This window comes from Galeopterus variegatus, unplaced genomic scaffold (assembly GCF_000696425.1).
Source record: "Galeopterus variegatus unplaced genomic scaffold, G_variegatus-3.0.2 Scaffold1514, whole genome shotgun sequence".
NCBI lineage: Eukaryota > Metazoa > Chordata > Mammalia > Dermoptera > Cynocephalidae > Galeopterus > Galeopterus variegatus.
The window spans coordinates 22,204-34,310 of NW_007727625.1; the positions used below are offsets into that span (position 1 = coordinate 22,204).

At 35.6% G+C, this 12,107-nt stretch overlaps 2 protein-coding genes across 2 annotated transcripts in view; one reads left to right on the plus strand and one right to left on the minus strand.

Moving 5' to 3' along the window:
* Window positions 1-12,107, plus strand: part of OSBPL11 (oxysterol binding protein-like 11) — a 64,862-nt gene that overhangs the window by 18,148 nt on the left and 34,607 nt on the right. Inside the window, exons 6-7 of the mRNA XM_008577456.1 lie at window positions 3,334-3,535; window positions 7,023-7,168. Of these exons, the coding sequence (XP_008575678.1) occupies window positions 3,334-3,535; window positions 7,023-7,168 (348 nt within the window). The remainder of the gene's footprint in view (window positions 1-3,333; window positions 3,536-7,022; window positions 7,169-12,107) is intronic.
* LOC103594250 (HIV Tat-specific factor 1-like) overlaps window positions 11,170-12,107 on the minus strand; it is a gene marked incomplete at its 3' end in the record, with an annotated part of 1,277 nt that continues 339 nt past the window's right edge. The window contains exon 2 of the mRNA XM_008577455.1: window positions 11,170-12,083. Within this exon, the coding sequence (XP_008575677.1) occupies window positions 11,170-12,083 (914 nt within the window). The remainder of the gene's footprint in view (window positions 12,084-12,107) is intronic.

The window sequence follows — 12,107 nt, forward strand, 5'->3', positions numbered from 1 at the left end:
GTTGCGATCCCGTTGCCGGTCCCCGGTCCGGTACGGGGGCAACACTGAGGGTTGCGATCCGTTGCCGGACACAGAAAAAGACAAAAAGACAAAAAAAAAAAAAAAAAGAAATAGATTTTCCAAAGTTCTAATTATCATTTTAAAGCTCAAATTTGATAATTGGCAACAAATACTGTCAGTTTTTTTTTTAAGTGACAGGCTCATTTTGTTCAATTTTGAGACACTGTCTACCATATACCTCTAAACCTGAACACCCATAGTTTCTGACAGTCATTCTTTCACATCAAAATGGTACTCTGTGAGGGCCGGCCCGGTGGCACACTCGGTAGAGTGCGGCGCTCCCGCCGAGGGTTCGGATCCCATATAGAGACCGGTCCGCTCACTGGTTGAGCGCAGTGCGGGCACGACACCAAGGGTTGCGATCCCGTTGCCAGTCGCAGTACGGGCGCGACACTGAGGGTTGCAATCCTGTTACTGGTCATGAAAAAAAAAGACAAAAAGTAAAAAAAAAAAAAAAAAATGGTACTCTGTGAAAAAAATAGTTTGGTTTGCAACACAGTGATACAGGTACATTTTCTCTAGGCAATCTCTGTACTTCGGTATGCAACAGAAGTACTTCATGTTTACTTCCTATTCCACATTGAGAATTTTTAAAATGTATACTTAAAAAAATAATAAAATTAAATTTAAAAAAAATTTTAACTGTACATTCAAGACTCACAGTATAGTAAACCTCATGTATTTTACTGCTTTTTCAAGGGTGTGCTTAAGCGAAACTGTCTTTTCTTTTCTTGTTAGTGCATGTCAGTGAAGAGTACAGCAACCACTAGTAGGGTTGGTGCCACTGCCATGATTCTCACTAACATTCCAGTAGTTTTTTCCATTGCTTTTACACCATTTTTTCCATTGCTTTTGTACCATTGATGCAAACGTCACCACAGTGAAAAGGGCAAATAACGTGTTAGAATTATTATGAAAATAATTTTGACTTCACAGACCTTCTGTAAGGAGCCTCACAGGGGTCTGCAGAGCATACTTTGATAATTACTGTTCTAGAATTATCCAGTTCCAGGAGATTGTGGAGCAAAGATATAATTCAGAATGAATTTGAAAGGAACACTTTGGTTACCAAAGTCCATGGGTAAGTCCAGCATTAGTTTAAGTAACGGTTGGCAAAAGCAACTGACTCTTGAGAATAGTGTCGTATTGTGCTTGAACACAAATTTATTACTGTTTATTATTAGTACTATTTATCAGTTCTCTCCAATGGTCAGTGCATTCTTCATGCTGGTACTATGCCCTGGGAGTAGGTAAAATGACCAGTCTAGTAACTGAGATAGATAATTAAAACACAATTCTAATCTGGTTTTCAGACAAACTAGATGCCACCTGAATGATGTACTGTTATCACCATATTCAGCATATATATATCTAGTTATAAAACATAGGTCACCTAAGTTTTCAGCTTTCCCAAAGTTTTTTCCTTCTTAAAGAACTGGTATTATGTAGTGTCAGGAACAATCACTAAAATAGTTTCACAAATCACTTTTCTATTTCTTTGTAAATATATGATCAACTGATTTGTTTGTTTTGGTTACCAAATTTTAACATTTGCACAGTAATTATATTTTAAAGTGTATTTTTTGTAGCCAAGAATCTCTTTCTTAGACCTCTTCACTTCTGAAATCAGTATTAGCAGGTGGCTTTTTCGGGCCATTTGCACAAAGAAACACACCTTTTTCTTTTTCAAGTGTTACATTGTGACTTCTGATTATTTATGTTGTGAATATCTTAGGTATGATTTTTTCCTTTAGTAAACTTTTATTGGCTTATCACATATTATAGAAAAGTAAACAAGTCATACGTGTACTTCTTGATGTAATCTCCATGTAAACACCTCGATTATCAAGAAATTAAATATTACCGGCACCCTAGAAGACCCTTTTATGCCTCTCTATCACTGCATCCTTCGTCACTGTCCTGACTTCTAACACCATAGATTTGTTTTGCCTATTTTTGAAACTTTTGAAACTGGAATTATATAGTGTGGACTCCTTGGTTATGGCTTCTTTTCAGTTCACATTATATGTTTGAAATATATTTATGATGTTAATATAGCTCTCCTTTTTTTCATTGTATGAATATGCCATAATATTTTTTATCCTTTCTAGTGTTATGGGTATTTGAATTTATGAACATGTATATGTGTATATGTTGGTTACATACCTATGAGTATAATTATTGGATCATGGATTATACTTATTTAGCTCCAGCAGATATTGCCAAATTGTATTCAAGAGTGGTTGTATCTATTCATAAATTTGGATTATTGGGAGGTAATCCCCACATTTATATACAAAAACATTTACACACACACACAAAACACATATTTATATGCATATATTAATATGTATATATAGATACCTTAATACCCACACTTCTAATTTAAAACCTTCTTTTTCTGGGAAGGGAATGTTTGATCCTTAACTATGGTGCATGTTTTCAGGGGCTATTTTATGTGTGACATACTCAATTTATATGGTAAGATCATTTTGCATCTCTCTTTTAGTAGCCCTCTGATGAACTGTGTTAAAAATCATCTGGAATAGAGCCTCTGAAAGTTAAAAGAGTCTCTCCTCATTAGAATTTCTATGTGAATTAAACTAGTGTCCAAAGGAGGGGTCATCTGAGAACCTTTTGCTCAACAACTGGAAGTAATTAAGCATCATAAATTCATCTTTCATGTAAAAAATTGGGTTGCTCATCAGTCTTTGTTATTCCATTGGCTCTTTTTAGAAGAGTGGATAGGGCTCCTAATCAAAGAACAGCTTATGTCTGGTGCTTGTTCCAAAATCAGCTTAACTGGATGGAAAAGTTAGGTTAGGAAGGAAGCAGGTAAGGCATTATGTTTTCAATATAGGTTCAAATTGAGCCTGACGAAAGGTGTGAGAAGAAAGTGGTTGAGAGTCCAGGCCAGAAATTAATTTTACTTTGGAATGAAATATTTGATGCTGCTATTAAAGATGTTCTAGAATATTCTTTCTGATGACTTGTATAAATTTATACTGTTAGTAAAATGTGGCCAAGTCTTTTGAGCTTCATTGCTTCCAAAGAAAAGGTACAACTGCCAAAGTTCACAGTTTTATCGGTTGATATGTACCATTAAAATGCTCATTAGTTGAAAATAGCCAAACAAACTGAAATATACTTCTAAGCCTAATATGTCCTAAAAATTGTTCAGAAGCCTAAATACGGTAATTAAAATGGCAACTGTATGTATATATGCTACACAGAAATGATGAATGGGACCCACAGAACTGTTGTTTTCCTTAGATGATGTCTCATGCTGAAGGACAACAAAGAGACTTAATTAGACGAATTGAATGCCTTCCTACTTCTGGCCACCTTAGTTCCTTGGACCAGGATCTCCTAATGCTCAAAGCTACTTCCATGGCAACTATGAACTGCTTAAATGACTGCTTTCATATTCTCCAGTTGCAGCATGCATCACATCAGAAGGGCTCGTTGCCTTCAGGTAAGTTAGAGTTTTATCACTGAGGAACAAAACATGGGAAGGACTTCATTCGTTGTAATGCTAACTCCAGAAAATCTTAATAAAAAAAAAAAGTAGAAAACCAGTGAGACTCTTGGTTTTTAATTGTCATACTAATGTTATGCAAATTCCTCCTAATTATGTCCTTTTTAAATTTTTCAATGTCCTTTTTTTAATCTAAAATGATTTTAGGTCTTTAGGTCTAATATCATTGAATATTCCTTTAGAGACCTCAAACTCAACATATCAAAAACTGAACTCAAAACCCATAACTCCTGTATTTCTGTTTAAATTGGTGGCATCACTATCCATCTATCCATCAGTTGACCAAAGTAGAAATGTTGGGATCATTTCTTGAGTTTTGGTTTAGTCCACTATTGCTTCCAAAGAAAAGGTACAACTGCCAAAGTTCACAGTTTTATCGGTTGATATGTACCATTAAAATGCTCATTAGTTGAAAATAGCCAAACAAACTGAAATATACTTCTAAGCCTAATATGTCCTAAAAATTGTTCAGAAGCCTAAATACGGTAATTAAAATGGCAACTGTATGTATATATGCTACACAGAAATGATGAATGGGACCCACAGAACTGTTGTTTTCCTTAGATGATGTCTCATGCTGAAGGACAACAAAGAGACTTAATTAGACGAATTGAATGCCTTCCTACTTCTGGCCACCTTAGTTCCTTGGACCAGGATCTCCTAATGCACTCCCTCCAGCAGTTTTTTCTTCTTAGTTTTTGTTTATTTTAACCTATTATTAAAATATATATATGCTTGTATCTTATATTTTTCACCGAATATTAAGAATATTTTCTAATTTACTATGTGCTTTTTTTTTTTTTTTTTTTAAAGATGACCGGTAAGGGAATCTTAACCCTTGGCTTGGTGTTGTCAGCACCATGCTCAGCCAGTGAGCTAACTGGCCATCCCTATATAGGATCCGAACCTGTGGCCTTGGTGTTATTAGCACCACATTCTCCCAAGTGAGCCACAGGCCGGCCCCCTTCTGGATCTTAATCTAAGCCCTTTCACTAACTTGTGACCTTGGGCAAGTCACTTACTATGTGCTTTCGATAAACATAATTTTTATTGGCTGCATTGTGTTCCTTTGAGGTGTCAGATGTACTTTGGTTCACTGAACTATTCTCCTATGTTGAGCATTGGATGAGTTACCTTGAGCTATGAAATTTGGGTTAATTCTATTGTTGGTAATAATTATGGCTGTAAAATGAAACCAAGGGAGTTTGTTTCCAGTTTATGCTACTTAATTTCTAAAAAATACATTAAGTAATACAGTGCTAGATACTAGATGCTTAATAAATACTTGATTTTTTTTTTTTTTTTTAAAAGATGACCGGTAAGGGGATCTTAACCCTTGACTTGGTGTTGTCAGCACCACGCTCAGCCAGTGAGCGAACCGGCCATCCCTATATGGGATCCGAACTCGGGGCCTTGGTGTTATCAGCACCGCACTCTCCCGAGTGAGCCACGGGCCGGCCCAATAAATACTTGATTAATCAAGTACTATATAATTTTTAAAGTTCTTAGACATTTCATTTGTGTGGTTTAAATTAATACACAGTCTTATTTTTAAATATTTGTTTCATGATTGAGGAAGCATGTATAGTATAAATTTGTGTTTTTTAATTACAAAAGTGAAACATTTGCAAACTTTACAGAAGTATTTAAAATGGAAGTTGTTTTCCCACATTACTATTTTTTGGAACACAGATTTGTGGGTATTTGGGGGAGTCAGTTGACTAGCATTGGTATTTCTCATTGTAAATTGCCATGTTTTCCAAATTTGGTCTATAGAAATTTATTCTTAAGGGCCAGCCCATGGCTCACTTGGGAGAATGTGGTGCTGATAACACCAAGGCCATGGGTTCGGATCCCATATAGGGATAGCCATTTGGTTCATTGGGTGAGCGTGGTGCTGACAACACCAAGTAAAGGGTTAAGATCCCCTTACTGGTCATCTTTAAAAAAAAAAAAAGAAAGAAAGAAATTTATTCTTAAGTCACTTGAGAATGAAAATATAACTTTAAGGGGTTGGCCAGTTATCTTAATTAGAGCCCGGTATTATAACTCCAAGGTCAAGGGTTTGGATCCCCTTACCAGCCAGCTGCCAAAAAGAAAAGAAAAGAAAATTATAACTATGATAAGAAAAACTGAATTACCTTCTCACTCAAATTTTGAGATGATAAAAAGAATGAAATCTAAGTTCAAGTTAGCATTTAGTTCCATAAGGTCTTAATGTATGTTATCCAAAGGCTCAGTAGTGATCATTGATTTAGAGGGGGCCTGATACCAAATGCTTGATCTGATAGAGTTTTGTTATGGTTTCCAGTCAGTTGAGTGATGCCTTAAAACAGATCTCTTAAATTTAGTGTTTGTGTGCATTTTATTTTTAGAAGTAAGGACATCTGGATATTGATATTAAAAAGTAAACATTTCAAGGTAGGAGCAAAGTATTTTCATTTCTTTGGAATTTTAAAACAGGCTCCATGAACTTCCCCCAATCACAAATCCCCCTAGTGCCAAGTGAGACTGACAAGGTAAGATGTTCTGGTAGCCTGGTAGGTATGTTGTAATCTATTCCTTTACTGAAGTTTGGGGTTTTGTTATAGACTGAATAAATTCCTTACTCTTTTAAATTTCTGCTGTAGTAGTCTGAGCATCTTTTATTATAGCACTTTATAACCAAGCTTCTGTGAAACCTAGATCAGCCTCTGAAATCAAATGGAACATTTTCCATTATTGATTAGGCACAGAATCCACTTTGTTAAACTAGTTGAGGGTAACAGGAGACATTTGAGTCATTAACTGAGAAGATGACAGGTCTCCAAATGTGACCACTGTCTTTCACTAGGTCAGCTATTATTTATTCAGTAGAAGGATCTTTCAGTTTAAAAATTACTTGGGGCTTTTTTAAGATTGCGAAAAAGAAGGACATGTATTTGTAATTCTTAAATTAGATCCAGGGTTTATTTTGATGGCTTAGAAAATTGGTGGTGAGAATAAGGTTTAATCCCAAATTGAAGGAAATTTTACTGTTTCATAGTCCAGACTCCTGCTATAGTTGTAACCCCTTAAAGCTTAATTGCATACTTTTTGATTACTAGAGGGACTGGGTTCATACAGAGAGGACAGCATATCCACTGTTAAGTTGGAAATACACTTCATGATTCACAGACGTGCCCAAGAATTGAGTTCAGTCCTATTCAGGGTCAATTCTTTTAAATAGTATCTGATTTCAAGTTGCAAGCTGCTCTGTTGTGAAATACCTGATCATGGTGCTCATGTTAATGAGATACAAGTGGCTGACTTGCAGGGTCTCTTAACAGGTTGAATTGCTTTAAGTCTTGTAGGCTCAAAACAAAATTGCTTAATAAAATCTACATCTGCTGAACTTTCCAGATTATGAGCAAGTTTCAGCAAAAGTTTTCTCTTACTTCATCAGGAACGACAATCGAATGGTTAGAACCAAAGATACCTTTATCAAACCACTATAAAAATGGAGCTGACCAGCCCTTTGCAACTGAGCAGAGTAAGCCAGTAGCCGTCCCAGAAGAACAGTCTGTTGCAGAATCTGGACTATTAGCAAGGGTAAGATAATATGAAAATATGGTTTCCATGTAAAAAGTTAGAATCACTCAAAAGGTTGTCAGTTCTCTTTTTATTGTCAGGGCATGTAAGTCAACATAACACCAGAGCAACACTTGCAGATTGTAAACATTGTTATTTTACTTTAAACAGCATTTGCTTTGGAAGAGGTCTCTTGTATTACACTAGTATGTATTATGTTTTCCAGGTTAAATTTTATGCCCTTTTTAGCTTTGGTTTACTTTTGCTTGATAAATATGTATTTAAAAAATTGAAATTTGCATGTTTTTCTTTTTCTAGAAAATAACTTATCTAATAAGATTATTTGTACAATGTTTTTCTCTTTACCCCATTTGTATTAATTTAACATTGTTTACTATTAAGTTTATAAGTTTAAAAGTTTACTATTAAATCTTTCTGATAGTAAGCACTTTACCAAACAATTGTTTCAAGTGTTATATTACTTAAAATAGCACATGATCACAGGGTTTAATATTTTTATGAAGTATTATTCATTCCATATTTCTCAGAAGCTAAAGTGTCTTATTCTATTCATAGATCTACTGGTATAAGAAATCATATTTTTTGTCTTTTGTGTTCAGTTCTGTTATTTTTGTGGTCATCATAAATACATAGATAGTTTTATTTTAAGCTATTTTTACCTGAAACTCTCATAAGCATTTTTCTGTGTGCTGGCCTGTAGAGTTAGTTTTAAAGGTTTAAGTAGGCTATTGAGTTAATATCCCTATTGTTGAATATCTAGGTCGTTTGTTATTTTTTGTAATTATAAATAGTATACCTTGTTTACTATTTCTTTCTCTCCTTTCTTTGGGTTATATTCCCAAGTAGAATTTCTGAGTCAAGAGTAACACACAGTTTATGGTTATTTATATATTCATAAATTACTTCTTAAAAGAAAAAAATATATGACACAGGACTTCCAAAGGTGTTGGCTTTATGAGGCAGACAGTAGAGGCCAGGTGGGCAGGAGAGAATTAAAAAAAAACAGTATATGAAAAGCTATTTTTTCTATAGCCTTTTGACAAGCTCATTTGTAGAGTCAAGCAATTAGCAAATATTTAGTAAATAAATACTTAAAGTATTTAAGCTGTCTAACATATGACAAGTCCAATGTTAGGAATTAGAGGAGAAGCAAAAAAAAAGATAATAGTCCTTTCACTGAGGAAACATAATCTGTTTGGAGTCACAACACATATACACTAAAACAATGAGATGACGATATGAAACAGTCTTTTCGGGGTGGTTCTTAATTGATATGGTTTAGGCTATTGGGATATGGGCATACAAACAAATAAGGGAGACATATTGAGTGGAGTGGATGAGAAATGCTTTGGAGAGAAAGTGGGATTGGAATTGGGCTTTGAAAAGAGACAGGATTTGAAGAGAGGAGGAGTAGTAAGGGGATCTCAAGATGGAGGAGTAACAAGCAGGGATACTGAGGCATGTATGATTATTGTGGAGAAGCCTTGCCTGGTCGTTTTGAACCCAGGGTATGTCATTCACTAACATGTGGACCAATTAATTAACCACTCTTAGCTTCAGTTTCCTCACCTGTAAAGGGATAATGTCTTGGAAGACTGTTATGAGGGTAAAATAAACACCTGGATAAGCATAGCCCCTGGCTTATGAGAAATGATCACAGGGGTTGTTGGATTTTACAGCTCCAGATGGCACCATTCATGTTGCACTCTGTGTAGAATGATCTCTAGAGCACTTCTCCATAGAATACAGTGTGAATTGTGCTCCCAAAGAACATAAAAATCATGGAAAAGAGTTTATTCTTAATGTGATAGACAGTAGGGTCATGAGCATGGGTGAAGGATGTGATATGTTTAAGAAGATTGGTATATGATATGACTTGGAATTACAGTGTGGATAGAAGGCTGTGGAAGTAGAAGTAAAGACAAATGAATAGGTAATGTGCGTTTCAAATGAAAAATCAGTGGGACTTGTGATTGACTGTACACAGGATTGAATCAAAGACAACCCCAAGTTTTTTTGTCTAAATAACTAGATAAAATTGTGGTGCTGTTCAGATCCCCATACCAGCCAGCTGTCCCCCCTCCAGCTTCCCCATAAAATTGTGGTGCCATTCACAAAGCTATGAAAATTAGGAAGAAATAGGCTTTTGGGAGAAAAAGTTTAGTATGGTTAAAAATGTGTTGAATTTTGCATGAGAGGAGGATATGTGATTGTAAATGTTTATGAAAAGCAATTGAGATAATGGAACCAGAGCTTTGGAGAGAGATCAGGACTAGAGATATAATTTGTATCTGAAAAATGATAAACTAAAAGTCAGATACTCCAACATCTTCATTCTTCTGAATGAGAACACAAAACATATTGGAGGTCAGGATAGAGGTATGTGTTAGAGATGGGGCTTAGGGACAGGGAGGAAAGATTGCTGTGTTTCTAAATCTTTTGAAACAGTGAGTTGATCAAGTACATCACCTAGTGTAGAGAGAAAACAAATAAGCACATAGATTTTTTTTAGATTTCAGAAGACATTAGACTCCATTCAAGTACACCAGAATAGACCTGAATTTTCCAGAAGTATCACCTAGTGTAGAGAGAAAACAAATAAGCACATAGATTTTTTTTGGATTTCAGAAGACATTAGACTCCATTCAAGTACACCAGAATAGACCTGAATTTTCCAGAAGTTTCACCGATGCCTTCTTTGAAATATAAGTGTAAATGCACGCTAGAGACCTGGATTATAGTAGTGGGCATTTTGCTGTCAGGTGAGGTTGAAAGTCAATCCCAGTGAGACTAGAGTGAAGCCCATAGTTTCTTCATGCCCCCCGTCAGAAATCAGAAGGACAGAAGTAAAGTCAGTATAGTATGAGTTTTGTAGGACATTGCAGTTTCCCTTTGCCATGCAATCTCCAAATAGTATGAATTTCTAGAAACTCAACAGCTCTTGGATTGTATTTGCTAATCATTCTGGGTTTGTAGGGATTTTATACATTTGAGCATGTTTATTTGGATTTTGGTAATACGTTTTCACCTTAAGCTTTTCTTTAAGAAAAGCATGATGACCAAAAAGAAGTCATCAAAAAAGGAGGCACAGCTTCCAAATTCTTTTATTTACAAAAAGATTAGAAGGAGTGTTTAACTGTTAATATAATTTCTCTTGTTTTTTCTCTTCTAAGTATTTTGAATATTTTTGTTTGTTTATAATATCATTTCTCTTGTTTCTTCTCTTCTAAGTATTTTGACTATTTTTGTTTATTTTTGATTATTTTTATAACAACAAAAACTATATTTATTTTTTTTTCCAGTTTCTGCATATTACCAACTTATTTTTATTTCTGAATATCACAAACTTCAATACTTTAAAAAATATTATTCTGCATGCATTTAACAAATCTGACAAAAGGACAAGTATCCAGTTTACTTGCATGTAACTATGAAGTTTTAAACTAAACAGCCAATAAACATATATTTAAAACTAATAGGTACAGGTAACAATGAAAACACTTCAGTGCGTTAATCTGTTGGCATCCTACCACTATGCACATGTTCGTGTAACACTACTAGTAATTACCCTGAAGCACAGGCAAATGTAGATGGGGGACTCCCTAAAAAGCAAGTTGAAGGGATTAAATATCATCATCATCATCATCATCATCATCATCATCATCATCATCATCATCATCATCATCATCATCATCATCATCATCATCATCATCATCATCATCATCATCATCATCATCATCATCATCATCATCATCATCATCATCATCATCATCATCATCATCATCATCATCATCATCATCATCATCATCATCATCATCATCATCATCATCATCATCATCATCATCATCATCATCATCATCATCATCATCATCATCATCATCATCATCATCATCATCATCATCATCATCATCATCATCATCATCATCATCATCATCATCATCATCATCATCATCATCATCATCATCATCATCATCATCATCATCATCATCATCATCATCATCATCATCATCATCATCATCATCATCATCATCATCATCACTACTGAGGACAAAGCTGCTGCCTGTGGACGGGGGCTCCTCTTCCTTAGCATTCCCCAAACCATCCGAAGTCCCCCTCTCATCAGAATCGTCAAACAACTTCTCATTGGAATCCTCCTCCTCATCAAACAACTTCTCATTGGAATCGTCATCTTCAAACAGCTTTCCCTCTACATCTTCATCTCCCTTTCCCTCTGCATCTTCATCTTCCTTTTCGTCGGAGTCTTCAAACAGCTTTCCATCTGCATCCTCTTCTTCCTCCTTTTCATCAGCATCTTCAAGCCCTTTCTCATCCGCATCTTCGCCCTCTTTCTCATCGGACTCATCGTCAAATACTTTTTCATACATATCTTCCTCTTCTTCCTTCTCATCGGAGTCTTCACCAAATTCTCTCTCTGGGCCTTCCTCATCTAACACTCTCTCGGAGCCATCATTTTCAAATTCTGAGTTTTCAGAGTCATTTTCTTCAAACTCTTTGTCAGGAACGTTTCCATGAGACTCCTTTTCGGAGCCATCCTCATCACAATCTTTTTCAAGACCATTCTCTTCTAATTCTTTTTCGGAGCCTTCTTCTGACTGTTTTTCAGAGCAGTCTTCATCAGACTCTCTCTCTGAGTCATCCTCCTCAGACTCTTTTTTGGGGCCAGCCTCCTCTTCAGACTCTTTGGCAAGGCCATTCTCTTCATAATCGTATTTGAGTATTTTCTTTTTAGATTCTCTTTCAGGGCCATTTTCTTTCAACTCCTTTTTAGGACTGCTCTCTTCAGACTCTTTGGCAAGGCCATTCTCTCCATAATCGTATTTGAGTATTTTCTTTTTAGATTCTCTTTCAGGGCCATTTTCTTTCAACTCCTTTTTAGGACTGCTCTCTTCAGACTCTTTGGCAAGGCCATTCTCTCCAT